The sequence below is a fragment of the Populus euphratica genome, unplaced genomic scaffold, assembly GCF_000495115.2.
Source record: "Populus euphratica unplaced genomic scaffold, PopEup_1.0 scaffold119.1, whole genome shotgun sequence".
In the NCBI taxonomy this organism is placed as follows: domain Eukaryota; kingdom Viridiplantae; phylum Streptophyta; class Magnoliopsida; order Malpighiales; family Salicaceae; genus Populus; species Populus euphratica.
In genome coordinates, this window is record NW_011500011.1 from 134608 (window position 1) to 157962 (window position 23355).

At 33.1% G+C, this 23355-nt stretch overlaps 3 protein-coding genes across 3 annotated transcripts; 2 read left to right on the forward strand and 1 right to left on the reverse strand.

Annotated features, from left to right (window-relative positions):
• Positions 1 to 1072: 1072 nt before the first annotated feature.
• LOC105141495 (probable F-box protein At4g22030) lies at positions 1073 to 2382 on the forward strand. Its single transcript, XM_011048729.1, has 2 exons — positions 1073 to 1261; positions 1336 to 2382. Exons 1-2 carry the CDS (start codon positions 1073 to 1075, stop codon positions 2380 to 2382), a joined length of 1236 nt encoding a protein of 411 aa, XP_011047031.1.
• An 8403-nt stretch (positions 2383 to 10785) lies between these two features.
• LOC105141434 (B-cell receptor-associated protein 31-like) lies at positions 10786 to 13944 on the forward strand. The gene is made up of 2 exons (XM_011048657.1): positions 10786 to 11273; positions 13214 to 13944. Exons 1-2 carry the CDS (start codon positions 10988 to 10990, stop codon positions 13585 to 13587), a joined length of 660 nt encoding a protein of 219 aa, XP_011046959.1. The 5' UTR covers positions 10786 to 10987; the 3' UTR covers positions 13588 to 13944.
• Positions 13945 to 19722: 5778 nt separating this feature from the next.
• LOC105141435 (mitogen-activated protein kinase kinase kinase ANP1-like) lies at positions 19723 to 21259 on the reverse strand. The gene has a single exon (XM_011048658.1). It carries the CDS (start codon positions 21141 to 21143, stop codon positions 19725 to 19727), a length of 1419 nt encoding a protein of 472 aa, XP_011046960.1. The 5' UTR covers positions 21144 to 21259; the 3' UTR covers positions 19723 to 19724.
• Positions 21260 to 23355: the final 2096 nt, after the last annotated feature.

A 23355-nucleotide genomic window follows, 5' to 3' on the forward strand; every position in this document is an offset into this window, starting at 1 on the left:
AGAACTTTGTCAAATGACAATGGAGATTAAATCAAACATGGATGATCCATGTGTTCCTCTCTATTGGCTCCATGATCCCAGCAACAACCAACCTCCTCCTCATGAGTCGTCTCTGTTTTAGTTTTATTCTTTTTCCTTTGACACAATATTTTTTTCATATTTATTGTATTTAAAAGTATAAATATTTAAATTTATAATAAATATTTAATTTTTATATAAATTTAATTTCATTTTATATATTTGATTTATTTTTTAATTATTTTTCTACTTTTGTTCAATATATATACATACATACATACATACATATATATATATATATATATATATATATATAATTTATTACTGGAGGGGTTACCGATAAAAAAACTTTCGTCAGTACATTTTAGTGAGTTGAAAAATAATTATTACAAATTTAACTTATAATATTAACTCTCCAATAAAATTATAAATGGTATTTCATTATATATATATGGTGATGGATGTGCCGACAGAGAAATAAAAACACTAATATAATTGAATATGGTATTCTATATGTTATATAATACATTTTTTGAGGAAATATAACCAAAATAAAACTGGTAATTTTTTTTTGATTTATTATTGATAGACTAAAAAAATTAAGAACAAAAATTTTATCGAAAAAATTGTTTTTGTTCAGAGCCTGTGGGTAAAATATTTATCCTGTCGGTAAAATATTAATCGTCAAACTCGTCTGTTGCTATTGAAAGTCATTTTCATACACAGGAAACCCAAAATCCGCCATAGCCATCACCTTTTGACTTGAACCAGTATGTCCGAACCCTAACATAAGAAATAGTCTAATCCAATTTGTGAGATACGAAAACCTCTTCAAACTTCTATGATTCAACCATTAGACTTTTTCCTTCACATCTTGGTCCACACCCTTCACCTTGTATAAATATCAAACCTTGCTGAACCTCAAACCCAATTCATTTCACATCACATTTCTTCGGAGCCTCGAGACGTTAACGCAGGCCAGCCTTCCCCATACCATTCACGACAACAACTTCCTTCAAAGACATAGATATAGCAAGATTTGATAGATTCAACCATGGCAAGTCTTCAAGTTTCAGGCATGGTGGTTTCAGGTTCTTCATCCTCTTGTTGCAGTCATAAAACATTAGTTAGAGCCACTATAAATGGACCGAAAATCCGGATCGGCTCTCTATCTCTACCAAGGCTTTCTAGCAAAGATTTTATTGAAGAACTGAGCATTAGATCAGATGGTTTTGGAATTCCGGTAACTACACAAATGGAGAAGGGATCCATTCCCAAGACCAGTAGTTCTGATCCAGTGGTAGATTCGGTCCCAAGACCAGTAGTTCTGATCCAGTGGTGGTTGCCAAGCTTTACGCAATCATGGAGGCTGTGGCAGATAGAATTGAGATGCACGAGAACATTGGAGAGCAAAGAGATAACTGGAACCACCTGCTTTTGAGTTCCATTCATGCTATGACTCTCACCGCAGCCACCATGTGTGGACTTGCAGCTGCTAGTGCAAGTGGTGAACCATTTGCAGGACTCAAGGTATCTTCGACGATACTATATCTTGCAGCAACCGGAATGTTGGCGATAATGAATAAGATCCAGCCTTCACAACTTGCTGAAGAGCAAAGGAATGCTGCTAGGTTGTTTAAGCAGCTTCACGGCCAGATTCAAACTTTGTTGTCCGTTGGCACTCCTACTGCTAGTGATGTCAACGAAGCAACGGAGAATGTTTTGGCTTTAGACAAGGCATATCCACTTCCATTATTAGGCGCCATGCTTGAAAAATACCCATCAAGTGTAGAGCCTGCAGTTTGGTGGCCTCAACAAAGGCGAAAACAAGCGAAAGGGCTCGGTAGGAAGATAGAAGGAAATGGGTGGAATAGGGAGTTGGAAGATGAAATGAGAGAAATTGTTGGGGTTTTGAAGAGAAAAGACAAGGCAGATTACTTGAGATTGAGTGAAAAGGCCTTGAAAGCTCACAAAATGCTGGCGTTCTCTGGTCCTCTACTTACCGGTCTTGGAGCTTTGGGGTCAGCTTTCGTAGGAACTACCAACCCATGGGCTGTGATAGTAGGAGTTGCTGGTGGCGCCTTGGCAAGCGTAGTGAATGCACTGGAGCATGGAGGCCAAGTTGGGATGGTATTTGAGATGTATAGAAGCAATGCAGGTTTCTTTAAGCTCATGGAAGAATCTATAGAATCAAACATAAACGAGACAAATGTATGGGGAAGAGAAAACGGACAAGTGTATGAAATGAAGGTGGCATTACAGCTAGGCAGGAGCCTATCAGACCTCAGAGACCTTGCAGCTTCATCTTCTTTAAGAAATATTGAGGAGGATACTGAAGAAGAATTTGGAAGCAAGCTTTTCTAGTGCTAATTAATTGGGAGCTTAATCATCAAGTACCTCCTTGTTAATATGATTTGTTGATTCTTTTTGTATATGATATGCTAACATGAATTTTGTTCATATAACAACACTTCATTCATCCTAATAAGAGTGCTTTTGATATCTTTTTCTCACTTTATTTGGTGTATATTACTTTGTTAATTAATTAGTGTGCCTATATTTTAGACTTGGTTGACAGTTTCTAAATCAACATCATCATCGGTTAATCCCATTGTTATATAACAAAGACAATTTTCTTATTATTATATACCCCAACATTAATATTTGGCGTTCCAATAAAAAAAAAAAAAGTTGGTGTGCCGTAAACACCATCTTGAGAGAGAGTGTTTACAATGACTTGGGTGATGGCCAATGTTAATAAATCCAGCCCCAATTTAAAATTTAATTTTAAATCTCTCAAGTTAAATTCTATTTGATTTAATTTTAAATTTAGCTTGGATTAGGTTGTGGATTGAAGAGCTAACCCGTAAAATCATTGTATTAACTTGCCGGGAATGAGGTTTAATACACTGTGAGGGATAGAATTGATAAAATAAGTTTTTCATGTCCTCTGGAGGAGTCTGTCTTGCTGAAGCTCAAAGAAACCAGCCAGTCAAAGCGCCCAAACTTAGACGCTGCATTTAATGCAAGAAATAGTCTAATTGATTTTTCTTATTAGATTTTTGTTTGTATACCTTAGACATCGTTTAGATGCAACTAGCTAGTTAACTGTAAACATTTATAGATTCATTACTAAGGTCATCATCGTCGAGCTCGAGGGAGCCACCATAAGCATCTTAAATTCGAAGTTATTAAATTCAGCAGGTCCTGTGGCCCATCGTAAGCTTCAAGTCACTTTGTATGGATTGATATGAGATAAATAAATAATATTATTTTATTTTTTAAAAGTTAAATTAGTTTTTAATCACATTAACCAATCAAATTAATTGTGCTGAGTAGATTAATTTTCATTTGTCAAGCCAGAATAAATTTAATAATTGTTTTTAATTGCAAAATTACATGTGATAGAACTTATTATAAAATTTTATATCATGGTGTTCATTACTCATTTCTAGATCAGTTAATTAATCCGGTTGTTTAACGCTTTAACTAGCAAGTTGTGCTGTTGCATTATTAAACTTGAGCATTCTGAACCACTAATTAATCTTAAATGTTGCGGTGTTGACCAAATTAATTGTTTTTTTAATTCTTACAACCAAACCCATAAACACGTAAATTTAAAAAATAGTAAAAGAATATTTATTAAACTTCATCCAACCTTTTCTAAGCCTGAATATTTGGTTAGGTAGGTGCTTCAATTCTTTTATGCATTTCTCAATTAAAAGGATTATGAATTTCATATCTGAGTTCTAAATATGGTGCGAACAAAAATATTGTAATACTATCATATTTAATAGTTTTATTGATAATTTTTTTTATTGGTATTTATACTATCATTTCGTTGGCAAGAATTTTACCGACAGATGTACAAGAAAAAACCATTCGTCAGTAATTTTATTTATGTCAACAATTCTGTCGATAAAGGAAAAATACCTATAATTTTACATAGAGCAAATACCCATAAAAAAATACCCGCTTTAATACACCAATGAAATTATTCCATTGGTGATTGACAGTGGAATTTATTATAATTTTATTTCAATTCTATGTAAAATAACAACAGAATTATTTTTTTAGTAATAGTGGCATATAGTGTAAATTGTTTTAAACTCTCTAAAATATACTAATGAATGGTGTCTATCAACATATTAGTCTATAATAATTTAAAAATATATTTTAAAAAAATCTTTTAAACAAAAAAAAATAATTAAAAAACTAAATTTGTATAAAATAAATTGGAATAATATAAAATCCATACAATTATATATGTTCAAATAAAATTAAACTAAAACAATGGCGACATTGGAGGAGGAGAAAGAAGAGGCCTTGGATCAAATAAATGAAAAGATGGCGCACATGTACCATCCATCTATGATTTCATGTTCATGATCATTTGACGGAGTTGTTCATAATCTATCGAGAGTCACTTATATTTTTAGGTGAGATGGGTCGTATGTTGTTACAAGACCGCGAACTCCTGAGACTAAGTGCTTGATATCAATTAAGAGCTTCTAATGATTGAGAGAGTATGGGTCATTCACAAGTTCTCGGTTATAGCATACAAAATTTCATACACTCAATTTTTATTAGGTCCGCTAGACGATCTCGCTTTTATACATAAATCTAAATTGAAATCTAGGTAGGTTAGAGGATTATCTCAGTATCTCTCTATCAACCGATTATTATATATCACTGGAAATAAAAACTAAAATCATCAAATTTAATTTAAGAAAATAATAACTTATGGAAAAAAAATGATTGAATGAATATATCACATAGTGTTGAGCGAGGTTGTCAATGAACTATTGCACCCCCTTTTAATGGTCTTCACTCCACTCATATATCACCACAAAAAACTTTATTGGGCTTAATTCAAGTCTAAGAGTCGTAGCCTATAAGAGAAAAAATGTTATAAGTTAAATATATTTATAAATAAAAACAAATTAATTAAATATGACTTTAATTAAAATTAATTTTACCATTCACTTCACATACAAAATGATAGGAACAAAGTCGTTGATATGTGTGATAACTAAGTAGTGAATTTGCCAAGTCCAGTTTCCCATACTGAATTGTGAGCTTCCTGTGAAATGCTTGAACATCATGTCCTGAATATATTTTGCCCATATATTCTTTGGAATGTATAGCGGCTTGAAATCCTTCTAAATCACCACACTTCATGCCAAAAAGCACGCAACCTACCTAATACAAATGTATTGTATATGAGTTAATGATAAATGAAATTTTAATATTTAAAATAAAAATAATTATTGTAATGTTTTTATTATTACCTAGCTATAGCGTGATTCTCCCAAAACCTCTTGCATTTTTCGTATCCCATTCAAATTTACCCTTGCATTAACAATTTATGAAAAATAAATTAATAATCTAAATAAAGTAAAAATAGTTAAAATTTTAAGTTAACATTAACCATAAATTTTATAAACCATGCATCGATATAAGGTTTCCAATTAGGATATTTGGAAACCTAACTTTATTAAAACAATAAAATCTTCATTGATAATTTAAACACAAATGTTATTACATAGGCGACCTTAATATTTGTGAACCTAAAAATCAATAAAATTAATGTAATATTAGTTGTTCATGAATTGTTAAATGCAAACCAACTTAAAGTAAAACAAACTTGCATTAAAAGGTCATCCTTCCAATACACCTTGTACTTGCAAGTAAATGGATTTTACCATAAAGGGACACTGCCTTTACAACATTGTGGAACAATACTAAAAGAATCAATATCATGAGTTGATGTAGATGCCTTTTTTTGGTTAGCACCTAATAATACGTTATTGTCATCACTAGAAGAATTAGTTGTGATTATGTACTCACGTCGTATAGTTAATTTTTCTATATGCATCTACACAAATTTGATGAATATTTACATAATTAATTTTGATTTAAGAAAAAAAATATCGACAATAACTCCCCTATAATAGAAATTACCTAGAATTTTCAATCCTACAAATATACAAAATATATGCCACAAATAAGTTGATTTTAATTTATTTCTAATAATAATTTTGGATTATTCAATTTCATCTTATTTTCAACGCGATAATGTTTTTAAACCTAAATTGACAAAAAAAATTTGTAATTAAATTTAACCCTATATATTAAACTAACATTTATACTACAAATTTGACAATAACAATTAAAATTTAACAAAACAATATAATATTATTGCAATGTAAACAATAAAATAGAAAAATAAAATAAAATTTAATCCTATATAATCAATTAACATTTATACGATAAATTTGACAATAACAATTAAAATTCAACAAAACAATAAAACATTATTGGAATGTAGACAATAAAATAGAAAAAATAAAATAAAATTTAATCCTATATATTCAATTAACATTTATACAAAAAATTTAATAATAATAATTAAAATTTAGCAAACACAATAAAACATTATTGCAATGTAGACAATAAAATAAACAAAAAAAATATAAGCTTTAGGAATAAAAAATGCTTACCTTAATAATGTGTTTAATTTTAGAGTTTATCTACTTGTGAAAAAAAATACTTTGTGAATAAATCAAAGAAAAGAAGAAAAATAAGAAGAAAATAAATCAAAAAATTTACCATACATACCTTTTAATCATGTTAATAGTAAAAATGTTAAGTTCTACTAGTTGAAACTACAATGAAAGAGAGGACTTGAGTGAGAGAGGATTTGAGTGAGAGAGGATTAGTAGAGAGAGTGAAGGGAGAATTGCAAAAATGAGAGAAAAAGAATGAACTTCTAGTATCTTTGCTGGGTTTTATACTACGTGTTTATCATAAAATATTAAATAATATTATTTTAAATTAATTCATCAGTAATTTCTTTGGTACTTCACATTGAAATTTTTATTTCACATTAAGATTTTTTTTAAAAAAAAACCTTCAAATTTTTGACAATTCATATATGATTTCAACAATAAAAAATCAAATAGTATACAATTAGAGATGCATTTATTAACAAGGCACTAGAATTCGCAGTCTATTGATAATTCTCTCAGGAACCTGAGAGTCACTCAATACACTTTAATTGCCATCACTGACATGAGAAGGGGAACAATTCCCTTCATTTCTAGAATTTACTAACGGACATAATTTATCAGTGTTTTTAATGGTATTTTCTTTTGTGTTTTTTACTATGAATAGTGTCAAGAAAAGGAGGACAATTCTCTTCATATCTGGATGACACTAATGATTTGTGTTTATTGGTGTGCTACATAATGAATTGGGAAAGGAAACAATTTCTTTCGTCTTTGGAATACAATGATAGACACAAATTGTTGATGTTTTTATTGAATTTTAACTGATAAACATATATCAAGGTAACTTTATAGTAACTAAACATTCATTTATTAAATTTTGATTAGATTTTAACCGATGAATATATAACATTGGATACAATTTTGTTTAGTTTAATTTAGTCAAAGCCAATACATAGTTTAATAAGTTAATAAGATGATCACCAAATGAAGTTAAATTTAATAAGACAGGATAAAGATTTATTAAGCTTTCCAAATTCAAAATTTAAATCTAGCCAGAACTAATACACAAGTTTACCTCTAAAGTTGATCTCTAAGTGGAGCTAAATTTATTATTAATGTGAGCATAAAGATCAGTTTGTATATATTTTAATTAATCTCATAAATATTAAAGTTAATAATTATATAAATCATTAATAGTTTTAAGATTTATGAATCTCAATTAATAATTTTTTAAAAATAAATTTAAAATTATTAGCTAAACTATATCCTGAAAGTTAAATTAAATAAGACAGGATAAAGGTATATTAAGCCCCTTTGAATTCAGAAAAATGACAAAAGCAAATTAGAGGAATTTAATTAGTTGCAATTCGGCCACCTTCTACGAATTAATTAATAAAAAAATCATTGTGCCAGTAGCTAGCGTTTTCATGTGATCACAGAGTACATCACACGCATCAGCCCTCATCATTATTTGGCAAAGTGATCAGATTGGTAAGTAGTTTATCCATCCTATCACCATGATCTTTTCCTCTTTCACAGTATTCTTCCAAGAATAGTCCATCAGTAACATGCATGCCCCAAAAGGTGATTAGCTTTTAGCGCAGGTAATGATGGATGTTGTTAATCACATTTTCCTGTAATTACAGGTAATTAGTTCATCCACCTTAAGCTACATGCATCATCTTCTTCTTTTCTTCTTTTTTCTTTTTTGCGAAAGGGCTAGTACATGATCCTGCAATATTCAACCAAACAGAATAAAATTTGATTATTCAATGATTTTATCGTTTTTCAGACAGAGAAGAATGCTCTAGGTAGTGGGTTGTTGCTTGAGAGTTAAGACTGTCTCTCTCTATATATATATCCTGTGATTTCACAATCCCATATATATATATATCCTGTGATTTCACAATCCCTGACGATTCATGTTGCTAGTGATTAGGTAGCTTACATGTAATATATTAATAAAGACAGTCATTTTGACTATTATCTCGAAAAAACAAAGCCAGCAGAGTCAAAATGAATACCTTCCTATGTTTTTTTTTATGAAAGATATAAATCTATCCTTAAAATAATTTTATTTTTATATTTTCATCTATGTTCTTGCAGTTGAATGCGTTTCTGTCATTTTTGTATCAATATTGCTATTACATCCTAGGATCTTGAACTTACTATTTAGTTTATACATTAATTTAGTTTAGTTTCGAATCTTAGTGATTATTATTTTTAAGCTATAATTTCATGATAAGAAGAGCTATATCCGTTGTATAATTCAAAATCACATTTACAAGTCCTTCAATATCCTCCCACACACGCAGCTTGATGCACAAATATGAGAATAATTAATTAAAGATACATTGAGCAGAGGCAACTTAATGCTTCTGAAAATGGGGCCTCGAGGACGGGACCTGCAGGAGAGTGATTGGATCAATAACGAAAACCATGGCGAGGGAGAGTTGCTTTCGAATGTCATCCTTTTTTAACAGAAAGCATGGACCTGGACCTGGCCACCCTCTGCCAACCAAACTACTTCTTAGTACATTTTCATGCTTTGCCACCCCTTTTATGCTTCCTGACGTCGGTTTCTTAACATTTAGTGTTTGTTAAAAATAAATTATAATAAAATTGGTGTCGGTAAAATATGTGCTCCCCTTTGTCAAAGCTTAATTATACTTCATATATAAATTTGTCGGTAATACATTCGAGGCTAATTCTCTATTGTATGATGTAGCTCATTCGTAACTTTCTTTATTGAATTAATTACAAAAGGGGCACTAAGAAACCATTTTTTGCATGAGCCGTCGCAGCCACTCCTTAAATTCCCAGGATGTGAACTAGTTTACGTTTTAAATATTCGTTTTTAAATCCTGAAATTAGCATTAGCATTCCTTCTTCTTCTTCTTCTTCTTCTTCTTTTTAAAATTATGAGATCAAATCTATTCATCCAGTATATTTGCAAATTAACTTGAATTTAAAGTAATTTCTAGATCACTAAGTTATTAAAACAATGATATTTTTTTTATGTTGACTTGATTTAGATAAAATTTGATTAAATTAATTGAGTTGCTAGAAATTTAATTGGATTGAACATAATCGACCGGTGAAGGTTTTATCAAGTTTAACTAGAAATATATCCTAAATCAAATTTGAATATTTTATCAAGTTTAAGTAGAAACATATCTTAATAAAAAATATAATTTTATCGAATTGAAAAAAAAAGCCTATTTGATTTGATACTAGAAAGCATTTAAAGACTTTTTCTTTTTATATATAAATAGATTTGCATTTTACTTCATCTATTTGTTATTGATCATAAGAATTAAATGAATAGAAATACTAAATCCTTAAATTAGCAATCCTAATCTAACTTGTTAATGCAGTCTTCTTAACTATTCTTACTTTCATTTAAGGCATCATGGTAGATGCCTATTTTAACCTTCATTTTCCACTTTCAAAACGCTATTGGAAAGCAGTCCTTGGACAAAAATAGAGTTCTGGTATTCATCACTATCAGCAGCAATATTAAATAATTTTAGCATACCATATACCATATAGGATCCATTAGGTTGAAGCTTTTTTTCATAATAATAATAATAATAATGAGTTTGAGCACTTGTATTTCAATAATTTATTGGCAAAAGTACAGCGGACAAAGAGATGCACATGCTCTAAGTGTAAGAAAAAATAAAAAAAATTGAATCCTTAAATTAATTTAAATACAAGAAACCTTCAAAAAGTACTGTGAGGTGTAAAAATATAAAGGAAAAAAACCTTTCTAGGGAGGGAAAGAGACATTTATTACAGCATTTTTATCCCTCTCTGACGGGGGAACGAATTATCCTGAAAAAGAAGACATGTAATTAAAATGTTTAGGACAAAAGTCACACATAGTCCCTCAAGTTTCAACATTTACTCCAATCAACATCTATACGTTATACTTGGCCATGACCCTCGTTTCCCACTTGATGGATCATGGACAGTACACACACATATATAGTCTACTTTTTGCATTTTGGATCGAAAATATTGGAGCCATGATCCTATTTTTCTAGACGCGCGTTTTACAGTGCTCAAACTGTAATCACTATTGATAAAAAATTGCGTGTGTCTATTTTGTTTTGCATCATAACATTTCTTAGTTGCTTAGTTGAGTACTAATTTGTTTAGTTGCCTAGTAGAGGATTAATTTGACTAAATTTGAAAGATGTAGGGTCCATATATGATTTCTATCGTCTTATATCAATCAATAAAAGAAATTTCAAGGAAGCCTCCAAAGTAGCCTCCATTCCATCCAATAAAAACCTTCTTCTATGTGATCTCTGTAAGTTTTCTTTGATCACCATCCTCATTGCTAAAAGTACCTCAAACCCACAAAAACTCTTGATCTTGAGCACCAAAGACTCCATCTTTACAACCTCTAACACAAAAAGTCTCAGTCTTTTCTAAAAAGAACACTAAACATGATTCAGCTTTTGTTTACGGTGATATTTTCAGAAATGGCAATGATATTATTATTTGTTTTCAAGTCCCCAATAAGGAAGTTTCTGATAATGAGCTTGGATCGACTCAAAAGAGGGCGTGGACCAGTCATGGTTAAGACAGTTGCAGGGACAGTGTTTGTGGTTTTAATGTCAAGTGTTTATAGTATGGTGAAGATCCAGAAACGTGGGATCGATGTTGGTGGTGTTGTTAATCCTACAGACCAGGTTCTTATGGCTAAACATCTTCTTGAGGCTACTCTTATGGGTAATAATTCTTTGTTTCTTGAGTTATGTTTTTGTTTTGGCCTTTTGTTTTGTTAAAGTTATGAGCTTTGTGGGGTTAATGTAATGTGATTGAATGTGTGCTGAAGATAGATTTTCATAGATATGTTTTGATGGGTTTGGCGGGGTTGATAGTTTCACTGTTTTATGCACGATTTGGTGAAATAATGGCTATTTCATTTCGGATTGGAGATGTCTGAGATCCATTGTCAATGCTGAAGAATGATATCTAAGTTAAAGGTGTGTTTTGATTGTGAGGTTGAGATTTTTTTTTCTTTTCTTGTTTTTCCTCCTAACCATGCGTGTTGAATGATTTAATGAAATGAGGCATTTGATTTGGACCTGTTTATTGGTAGCTTGTTAAGATTTAGAGAGAGAGAGCATTGTGTCTTCCATCACCATGGAAGATGGATCACCAAATGTTTAGTGCTGTGGGGAATATATTTTTTTTTTTTTGAGTCGATTAACTCCAATAACTGAATTTTGATTGACCTTGAGCAAAAGAGCCTAAATATTACGTTTTTCCTTCCTAGATCAAGGGAGAACTTTGGAGTTGGAACTCTATGTTCAGGATTTTAGGAGAGTGTCAACTAGATGATTCTTTCTCTTTTTTTGTGTTTAAGCTCTTAAAGCTAGCATGCGATACTTATTTCGATGTAAGAAAATCATTTCAAACAGCGTCAATGTCTCCACATGTTGTCCTGCTTTTCCTGTTTTTAGATGATTGAACTCTGCCTTGATGCTTGGTAATGCCATTAGATTTGAACAAATGTGCTGCTATTTTCAATTAAAAAAGATTCTTTGACAACTAAACTTCAAGTAAAGAGCAATACATGCTGTGATTTTTCTCTTATACAGTATTACTATATAGTGAAGCAGTAATAGCCTGTGTTTTCTATGGATGTGCCAGCAGACCTATGGTTCCCTTAAGATGTCAAACTTACAGCATCCTGTATCATACATGTATTTGCAAAAGTACTTCCAAATATGGCATTTTTCTGCACCAATGGAGTTCTCTTGAGCTGCACGAAGATTTTATCCCTGTTATATGCTCTCTTGTCTATTGTACATCAGTTATGAATTATAAACTCAAAAAACAATAAGATAAAAGTGGATTGTATAACTTCCAGTATCTATTTTTCCTTTCAGAATGCTGTACAACACCTCAGCTGTGATCAGATTCATCATGATGTTTGTCAAACACTTGTCCTTCATTTCAGAATGCTAGGCAACATCTCATTTGTAATAAGATTCAACATACTGCTTTTCAAACATATGTTCATTTCAAAATGCTCTGCAACTTCAAATGCTTTGCAAAAATTGGGTCATCATCAGATTTTGTAACTTCAAATGTGTGTTTTTCATTTCCAAACATATGCTGTCATTATACTTTTACAACTTTGGCAGGTGGCATAGATATTTGAAAATATATAATTTCCTGCTTCTGATTCTTTTCTAATCATTTAGCACTGGTGAAATTGTGCAAAAGAAACCTTGCTTCACAAAGTTTCATATTTACTGCCAAGAACTTCCGCACAGTCCCCTGTTTGTTTGATGTGTCTCCAGAATGACTATTACCTTTATTTAAATACCTTTTATGCTATGCAATGCCATCTCTTTTTTACATTTTTTGCAACAGCTCTTCAGTGAACCTATTCATGGATCTTGTAGAACATAGTGTTGGAAAACGAATTTCTTTAAATAATATATGTGGGGAATGGTGTGAAGTGCTTTCTTTTGTAGCATATATCTTCTTTTCTGAGCAGCACTCATAAACGTGAGAGTTTTGTCTGTTTCTAAATCTTTTGAAATTATTTTTTGTTTTTGAGTTGAATGACTAGGCAATTTATTTTTGCAAATTCCTTGTTTCTAGAGACCTTATGGGCTCTTCAACCTGTATAAACTTGAGGTAACTCTTTGCAGGTTCCATTCTTTTCCTTTCACTAATGATAGACCGCCTGCACCACTACATCAGAGAGCTTCGTATGCGGAGGAAGAGCATGGAGGCTGTAAAGAAACAAAATCGAAGTTTTGAGGATGGGAAGGTTGAGGAGACCAAAGCTTTAGAAACAGAGGTGTCCACACTGCAAGAAAAACTTAAACAGCTGCAATCTGAGCTGGAAGTCAAGACAAAGGAGGTAAATACATCAGAAGCCAATGCAATTGCTCTAAGTAAGCAATCTGAAGGGTTCCTTCTTGAGTACGATCGCTTGCTTGAAGAAAACCAGAACCTACGGAGCCAGTTGCAATCTATGGACTTGGGACTTTCACGATCAACTAGCAAGAAGAATACTTGAGAAACTGAGCCCCACTTGTTAAATAGTCTTTTTATCCTCCTCATAGTTGGTTTTTTTTTTTTCATAGTATCACTGGGGATTTTCACGATGGGATTGTTGGTTAGGGTTTAATTGACATCTATGCATTGCTGTAAGTGTGGAGAAAAGGACAAGCTGAAACGCACAGAAAAGGAAAGTAAAATTAGGGTTATCATTTTGTGTTCACTACAAGTGAAATGTAGAGCTTAACGCCGAAAAATAATGGATATCTTTTGTCAGCATAATTTCTGATATGTTGTTTTCTTAACATTGCTTGGTGTATTAGAGAACATATGCTGCTGGTATTCTCTCCTTTCTGAATATAAATCTTTTTGAGTCGGACAAACTTTTTTGATTTTAGCCAGGGATTGAAGTGATGCTCAAACTCTAGCTCTCACCTCTCTTATTTTGCAAGGCTACAAACTTCGATCTGTAACAATGCTTTGTGTTTACAATTGACTATGATTTAACCTGAAGTTCTTGTTTTTGAATTACTGGAAAAATGCGGTACGGGATCATTTTGATGGAGAAACATATCGGCGTCTAATGCAGTAAGCACCATCAATTAAGCCAGGGAAAATCAGAGCTGACAGTGCAGCCAGCACAAGCATCAATCCTTTAAACATAATATTAGAAATAGCCATACGATATGATGAAGATGAGACTTGGCAGATAGATAAGGTTTTGTGCTGCTGAACTTGAATAACACCTAGTGTAGACAAGGGTAGAGTGGTCAGGCCAGTATCTGAATCATCATGCTTAAAGCCAATTCTTACAATTGCATTTTATGGTGGCTCATCCTCTCTCTCGAGGAAGTGGTAGCAGTTCTATTTGAGTTTGAGATTGAATCAATAGAGACACGTGGAGCAATGTGTCGTATGGTGGGGTTTACAAGGGCAACAGGGGAGTGGATATTTTAGTCCATTTTCAGCAGTGAAATCTGTCAGGTCTCACCTTGACAAGATAGAAAAAAGATTGATTTTGAGAAAGTAGAAGATAGATTTTGAGAGAGGAAAAAATAGAGAAAGGAAAGATTGAAGAGATAGGGAGAGAGTTCTGTTGTTCCTGCAAAATTACTTCATTCATTATCTGATTATTATGAAATGAATCTTACTCTACTAACTGAACTTCATTTTCCTCCATCTGTTTCTCACAACCTTCCTAATTGCTAACTTCCTCTATTTAACTAAGTACTAACAGTAACAGAATTTCTGCTATTGTAACTGCTACCCTTCACCCCTCTTAACTACTTCATGCCCTTGTACCAGTAATCGTAACAATATCCATACCTTGAAAGGATTATTATCCTCAAGAATCGAAAGAAAACAACAGGAACTGCATCTGAATCTTGCCTATTTCTTTTCATGCATCATATTCAGGAAATGAATTGGACCACTGAATTAATCCAGCCGCCACTGCTCTATTTTCTTCTTTCATGATCTTTCTTTCCAAGATTGCTATAGGCTTGACAATAACTCGTCTTCTTCAGCTTTATCCACATCTAAGAACCTATCCTTTTCCACTCATTCCATCATATGTATTTCCTTCACGCTACATTGATGGCATGGACTGTACTTCTCACCATATTTAATTGTAGCACCACTCTAGCCTTCTTCTTTGCAATCATAAAGGACTTGAGTTCTTCAGACCATGAAAGCTTCACTCCATCTAAGAGCTCAAAGTTTGGAGCTCTTTCAGGATCAAGCCACCTCTCGAACATGCAATTTTTTCCGTTCACATAAACAGCATATGGAGAACACTTGCCTCTTTGGTTGACCATCAATCTTCTCTCTTGCATCTACGACAATGATAAGAGTTTATTTCATCCTCGAGAGTGGTTTGATGAAACCCAGAGGGAGTGGAGGGAGAAGATGACACCAACCAAAAAACATATAACTTGGAACCTACAAAAATCACTCCCGGTGGTGCATGAAACCCCATGTCCTGTGTTAAGGAAAAAATAAAATAAATAAAATCGTATGTCCTGTAATGACTATGAAGATTAAGCATATGTGAGTAATTAAAAGGTAGGTCTTGGTGAATTGGACCAACAATTTTTAGATTAGTGGTGGATCTACAAAACGAAGGCTCAAACTCGAGCTTTCTCCTCTCTTGCCTGGCAAGAATATAGACTTTGATTTACAATTGATTATAAATTAACATGAATTTCTTGTTTTTGAATTACTGGAAAAATTCAGTGCAGGGTCCTTTCGGTGGAGAAACCTGTCAGTGTTAAATGCAGTGAGCACCATCAAGCCAAGGAAAATCAGATTTGACAGTGCTGATAACACGAGCATCAATCCTGAAGCTATATGACCTTTAATCTCTTTTGCGTACTAAACAGAAACGAGTGCCAGGAATGTTAATGTGAATGAGCAAACTCACCATGCAAGATTGAATTTTCTCATTGATTTCTTGAAAAGAGCTGGCCTCCAAGTCTGTTACACAGCATACAGATTGATTTATTAGATGAGAGCAGGTTTCCTCACACAGAATACATATGGTATTATCACAGGCCTAGTTTCATATCAAGCATCACAATAGGAAGAGTAAAGATGCCACAAAAAACATAATAGGGAACAAATATAGGTGACGATTGAAGCAACAAAAGCCATGAAATCATACAAGTGGTTTACTCCTGTATAGTGCAAGAACTCTTGCTTCACCAAGTTAAAGTGAAAGAAACATTTCAGGACATAGAGAAGAGAGAGGGAAATTTGTATCAGAAGTGCAAGCCACCATAGCAAAAGAAAAGCAGTTGAAGGAAGCATACGAAATACTTGCCAGACATCTTGTGAACAATTATTATTAGGTTCACTGAGGACCTTCCGTAGCAAGGCTTGTGTACCTAAAGACAGTCTTATCCTGAAGTAGCCTGCATGTGTCCTAGTTAAAATGGAAGACTTTGATAGCTTGTCAACTTCAGCTTGGTAGCCATTTTGTTCTTTGCTGGTGATGATCATAGCATCGATTTTGATCTCAATTTCTGGTTTAGCATGTACATCACTGTTGCTTCCATTTATCTATATTGAAGGAAGTGGGCCTGAGTATAAGAACCCCTGAATTTCCGTATCAGGCTATATGGGTGCTTATATAGGTAGAGAAATGGGCGTGAGACAAGACAAAAAGCAATGGGAAACTATGTATTAGGTGTGAAAGCTATCATGCCCCATATTCTATGGAGGGCATAGCTTTGCTTGTTGACATATTGAAAAAAAAAAAATTCTTGGAAGATACTCTCATTTTCTTTGATATTATAATAGTTTTTATTATTAATTATAATTTAAAGAAAAAATATAAATTTAAGATGAAAAACAGATTTAAATACTAAAAATATTTCTAACCATTCCACTTCACAACACCAAAAGAAGCAAAATGCATTGAAAACAGTGGTTCATGGAATGGATAAATAAAAGCCTTACTGTTTTTATCAGAAGGTTCCAACGCAGATCACAGATAAATTTTTTGGCACCGCCTACTTCTTGATTTTAAGAATGTTCCTTCTAGGGCCAGCATAAGAGTTCAGAGATATTGTACAACAATAAAAAATAACGAACCTGAAAGTTCCATTGCTGAAACCAATCCATGAATCAAATTAAGTCTTGGAACATGCAGTCTGTTCTCGTAAAATAAGAACTAGGATACACCATAGGCGGGTTGGCAAGGCATATTTCAGTTAAAGTGAAGATATCACTGGAAGTGCTTAACATTATCCTTCAAGTGCTTTTCTTTCTTTAACTGTCAGAGGATCCTCAGAAAAATGTCAATGTTATTTAAATCTGAACTGGTGTATTCATCATAGATGTCAGAGGATCCATGAATTGGTGGCTATCAAACAACAATTTTGGCATTGAATAAATACCGACCTATAGCTCTAAAAGAATAGTATAATTAAAAGGGAGCACCCTTTTACTTGTGATCTGCGTTGGAACCTTGAAGATGAGTAGGTAAAAGAAAGATTTGATAAGAATGTTAATGGTTACAAGGTGATAACGAAGTATAAATTACTAAACAAAATGGGAATCCCCATAAAGCAATGGGACGTATATATTATCCCCTACTGGGGGAGCTGCAGCTGACTATAGAAAAGGGATCGTTCTTCTTCCCTTTTTCCCCCCTGCTTTTCCTAACTCCCAAGTCTTCCTGTTTATGGAGTCCACTCATGTTTCTAACGTTTCCTATTCAGTATTCACAATTGAGAGAACTCCAAGCACAAAGCTTATAGCCGATCTTTCACGTTTCGAGGGGCGGTTTACAGAAATTGAAAGCAGCAGCATAAAAGGAAAATCCCCTAACCTATAGTTTGGTTAGTATTCCATAACAGAAAGTTTAGATATAGAAGAAGATATAAACTTACTGAGTTAAAAAACAAAAATGAAGACATAAATAAATTTACATTGGAAATAATCTTAAAATGAATTTATATATTAATTTTTAAAATAAAAAAATACAGAAAAACATGTTTTTTCTATCCGTTATATATTTCCGAGACCGTAATCAAATGTCAAATTACTTTTCTTTTAATAAAGCCATATACATGTGTGTGCACTGGCAATTTAGGCAAAAGAAACATGATAATTGCTAAGTATTTTTTATTTTAATTATTTGGCACATCAAGATCTCATACATATCAGTTAGAGAGGCTATGAGAAAGAAAGATTATCTTGAAGGCACCACTCTATACATGAATAATATATGTGCTTGAAACCTAGAGAGACGTACGTGTAGTGTCAAGTATGGAAGTTGACTCCACAATATCTTACCATTAACACAAGTTTTCATCCATAATATATTAATTAAATGTTAATTCCAATATATATATAGATAGATAGCCGAACACTGAGACCTGAAATGAAAACAAGAAACAAGTTTCCACCATAGATTAATGTCATATCATATCCTGTTGTTAGTGCTTGATAGGGTTTTTCGTCGGCTTCCTTTCCACAAGTTCCACTCAAATATGTTATGCGTCTCATTTTCCCAGTTTTATTAGATTTTTTTACTCTTGAAAGACGAGTGGTTAATGACTGAGATCGATCAAGCTAGATTGTCGTCAACTATATATATATATATGAATATGAGCATAATAAGGAAGGGAAAGTTGGGAATCAAGTAGAGAACTAATGTCATGTCGTTCCAAGTAGCAACCATGCTTAATTACAGGATTAGCAATGAAGGTGCATCGCTTCTACGTACAAGAAATGCACTCTGTATATTTGCTCTGATGCTAGACACGTTCAATGACTAATACTCTCCAACTAGATATTGGTAAAGTAAAATGCGAAACATAACATTAAACGAGAATTATTAAAGAATAATATAAAAACATTCTTTTAATAGTTTAAGACAAGGTTTTTTAATATAACATTAGAATTTTATTGACTATACTTTGAATTTTATCATTCTATTTTAATTAATAAAATTAAATATAAAGTATTATAATATAAAATTATTCTTGAAATTTATTAGGTTGATTATACAACCCTTTGTGTATTTTAACATAATTATATAAAATATAGCTAGCTTTTCGTGGTGGGTTGTGACAAATATCAATGGTGTTGCAATTTACTGATGATGACAGGAAAGAGAGAGCTTAAATGACTAATTGCTGTTCTACTATCTTCTGTTGGGACACCATTGGTGCATGCTTTAGGAAAATATATAATTTATTCATAGAATAACCACTCTTAAACTATAGTGGTAAATGAAGTCAGTGTCAATTAGGCATTAGTTATCCTTTTCATTTATCAACAAAAAAAAAAACAGTTGGCTCACTATTTAAACCAACATCTAAGTCATACCTTATAAATTATAATTTATAAAATTTAGATTAATTTAATAATTCAAACCATGATACAATCAACTTAGAATCTAAATTTATTCAGTTTGAGGAAAAAAATAAGGGAATAAATTGATCCAATCATACATTTAAATTGACTCATAACATGATTAACTTGACTAAAATTATTAATTTTTTTAAAATAAATATTTTTTTAATTAAAATAATATTTTTTTAATTAAAAAAATAGTTAAGTCGAATATAAAGTGAAGATTTGAAAACTATATCATAACAATTGAAAGGCTGTGGTTTGGATGCTGGTGTTAAGTGGGCTGATTAACTAGTTTGGACCATTAAATTCAGCAGGTTTCGTATGACTAGATATGTAATTTTGAACAACCATGGCTACAGTATATGAAGATAAGCAAGCTAAGCATTGCGATGTGGAAAACAGAACTTTATTTCCTTCACAAAATTCGAATGGCTTACATAAAGCATCTTCTCTACCTGCACAAGGCATCAACAATATTTTATGCCTTCTGCCATCACCACAGCTACCACCACTGCTAGTGTTATTACATGTATTATTCCCACTAATACTTGTGGGCTCGTTAAGAACGACAAGGTTATATTCCATGCTAAGCGAAGCTATCTCCGCCCCACTATTTTCAACGGATCCATTGGCATATGCCATGTTATAATCCTCACTGCAAGAAACCATTTCTTGTTCTTTGCTACTTTTGTTGCCTCTTATTGTGACCCAAGCATCATCCCATGTCGACCAGCTGTGTGCTTTTCCATTGCCTTCAGTCAATTGCTTGATTCTTTCGAATGGAGAGACCAGAGAAGTATTCTGGGTCGAATCCCAAGTTGTCTCTAACTTCTCCATTGAGTCCCACAAGACTTGATCCAGAACACATGTTGGAGTGTCTGCTTTTGAGCTATTGTTTTCCTTTAAAATAAGATTTGGCTCTTCAATAATAAAATCATGTTTAAGTAATTCACTGGCTGACCACCTTTCCATCGGGTCCCTCTTCAAGCACTTGCTCAAAAAGTCCCTTGCTTGCTTAGACATGAAGCTTGGAATCTCTGGCGCGTTGCCCGAAAACCCAATCTGGTAAAGAGCTGAAACTGGGTCCGAGACATTCAACCATGGAGCCTGTCCGGTGGCCATCTCGACCATGGTACACCCAACAGCCCATATATCAGCAGGGAACCCTTGGTGTTCAGCACGCGCCGCTTCGGGTGCCATGTAAAGTGGTGTGCCTGAAATTGTTGCCGTCGTGCCCCAATCTGCCTCTGACACCTCATCAACCCGCTTAGCACAACCCAAGTCAGCAATTTTTGCCCCATCACTAGTGACCAAAATATTGTGACCCTTGATGTCACAATGCACTATGCCATTACAATGAAGATACTCGAGGCCGAGCAAAATTGTCCGAGCATACGATCGGATCATGTCCTCGTCAAGACAACCTCCACCCTCCCGAATTACATCGATAAGCGTGCCACCGGATGCATACTCCAAGAAAAGATTGTACAAGACCTTACCATTTTCATTAGTAATGTCGCAGCCCTTATATGCTACAATTTGCGGACACCTTAATGTTGAAAGAACAATTTGCTCCTTTTGAAGTGACTCCGATTTTGATAGTTCAGCTGACTTCACCGCAAAGACCTGACCGGACAGGTTGGCCCTGGCCATCGAGACGGTGGCTGATGAGCCACGGCCAATGATTTGGCCTCTAGTCCAGTCCATTTTGGAGAGAATGGGGAGGGGGGTAAAAGATTTAAGGGATGTGTATTAAGCTGAATTGTTTGTTATGGTAGCTGGCCATTGCAAGCTTCTATATATAGCACCTATAAAAACAGTTATGTGGTTGGCTTGGTACGTTTGGCTTTAAAGCAAGAAACATTGCTTTCTTCATTCAACTTTATTTTTTACACATTTTGTGGTCAATGGGCGGCCGCCGTTACTTCCTCTCTCTAAAGGCAAAGCTTCCAGGTGTCGAACAGCTGGTGGGTTGCAAGCAAATTTGGCCGGCTTTGGAGGCCACTTGCTTAATCTTAACGCTGAGCTCATTAGCTTAGCTATGGAATGATGCCTTGTTGACGAGATTATCACGTGAGCACATGCATGCTTTGTGTTGACGTCTTTTGTTAATGAGCGTGGGATCATACAATGGATGGTATATTCCATACTTTAGAGAGGTTAATTAGAGGATAAGAGTTTGTATTAATACAGAGTAGATTAGTTTAATCTCCATTGTTAATTGACTTTTGAAAGTCTCTAATGGTAGTGGACAATGAATGTGAAGGTAAACCTCTAATTAATAATGCTATGATATTGATCCTTGAACCAAGCTAGCTATAACAAGTTGGATTTTGTTATTAATTTTGAAGTAAAAGTCAATTAGTGCTTTACTTATAATGACTGTCGACTCATGGATTAAATGCTAATTAGGTCAAGAAATATTCTTCTTTAATTACATAGTAGCATGACTGTATGCTACAACTAAAAGTAATGTGGTATAAAGTATTTTAATAAAAATAATAATTATGTTTTTTTATATTTTTTTAATATTAGCATATCAAAATATTAAAAAAACACATTCAATTTAATATTTTTTAAGAAAAAACATGTTGAACTGTAAAAACAACACCCTCTAAGGATCAAAGTGGTGGTTGTTAAAATTATTAAGTTATGTGAATTGTTAGAATATCACAATCTAATAATTCAAAAGTACATTATATATCGTAGATATTCAAAGTCATGTTAGAAACTTAGATAACTTCAAGAGTGAATTATCGTACATTGTCAAACTCATGTTAGAAACTTAGATAACTTGTAAATGCATTGTTGATGACTAGATCCTCATGGAAAAAAATGATAGATTAAAGTATGGGCATTTTCAACAATTACTTTGTCATTACTCTTAATTTTTTTTAAGTAATATTTAGTCTTTAAAATCTCTTAATTGATATGAAGTGTTCAGCACAAAATCTTACATTTTATGTACTTAATTAATTTGGTTGATAGGATATTTCAATATTTAGTTAACATATTTTGTATTTAATTAAAGCCTCAAATTATTGTGACTGATGTGAGAATTTTTGGCTAGTTTCTATCAAGGTTATAATTCATTATTTTCCATCAATTAATTTATTCTTAATTATGACCATATTCATTCCAAAGAAAAGAAATTGCTTGCTAGCTCTTGAGTAATTTTAGATTTTAATTAATGCATTTGCATGCCATAATTATGTGAATTCACCAGGCTATTTGAATGGATGATCTAAAGCATCATAGCCTTAGATTTCAGGGCCAAACCTACAACTCTAGAAGAAGCAATTTGTTGCTTTCCTAGCTTAGAAATTTAGAATTGTAGGTGAAGTATACAAGAAGAATTCACAAGGCATTGTTCAAGGCACCTAAGAGAAGCAAATGCAAAAGAATGAATGAAAGCTGCAACCAATTCCCAAGAAAAGCCAAGAATCTATCTATCCGACGTTCCTTTCAAGTAACACAAACTATTACGTTGCTTTCTTCATGTGCCAGCCACCTTTTCCTTGGCTTCACTCCCTCCCTTTCACCTCTTCCAGTTTGGCTTTCGGTAAAAGGTTTGGGACCCATTCTTTCTTATGTAAAGATCAAACACTTCGGTGCGTTGAATGGATAATCGGCGTAAAGTAGCATAAAGCGGAGTAAAATATCCTTAAACAACAAGGAAATACATTTGAATTTCTTGAAGAAACACTGTGATTGTTCAGGACTGTGACATACTTTGGACTCTTCCTACCTGCTGCTGCTGCTGCTACTTTGAAACCCCACTTGGAAAAAAACAAAAGATTTTGATTGCTTTCTTTCCCAGGAAGGACTATTAATTTTCACTAGGGTTTTTTCTTAGATCAAATATTGGGAAATTAAAATGGGCTGATAGAATGTTAGTTACATTGTTTGCAAGTTGTTG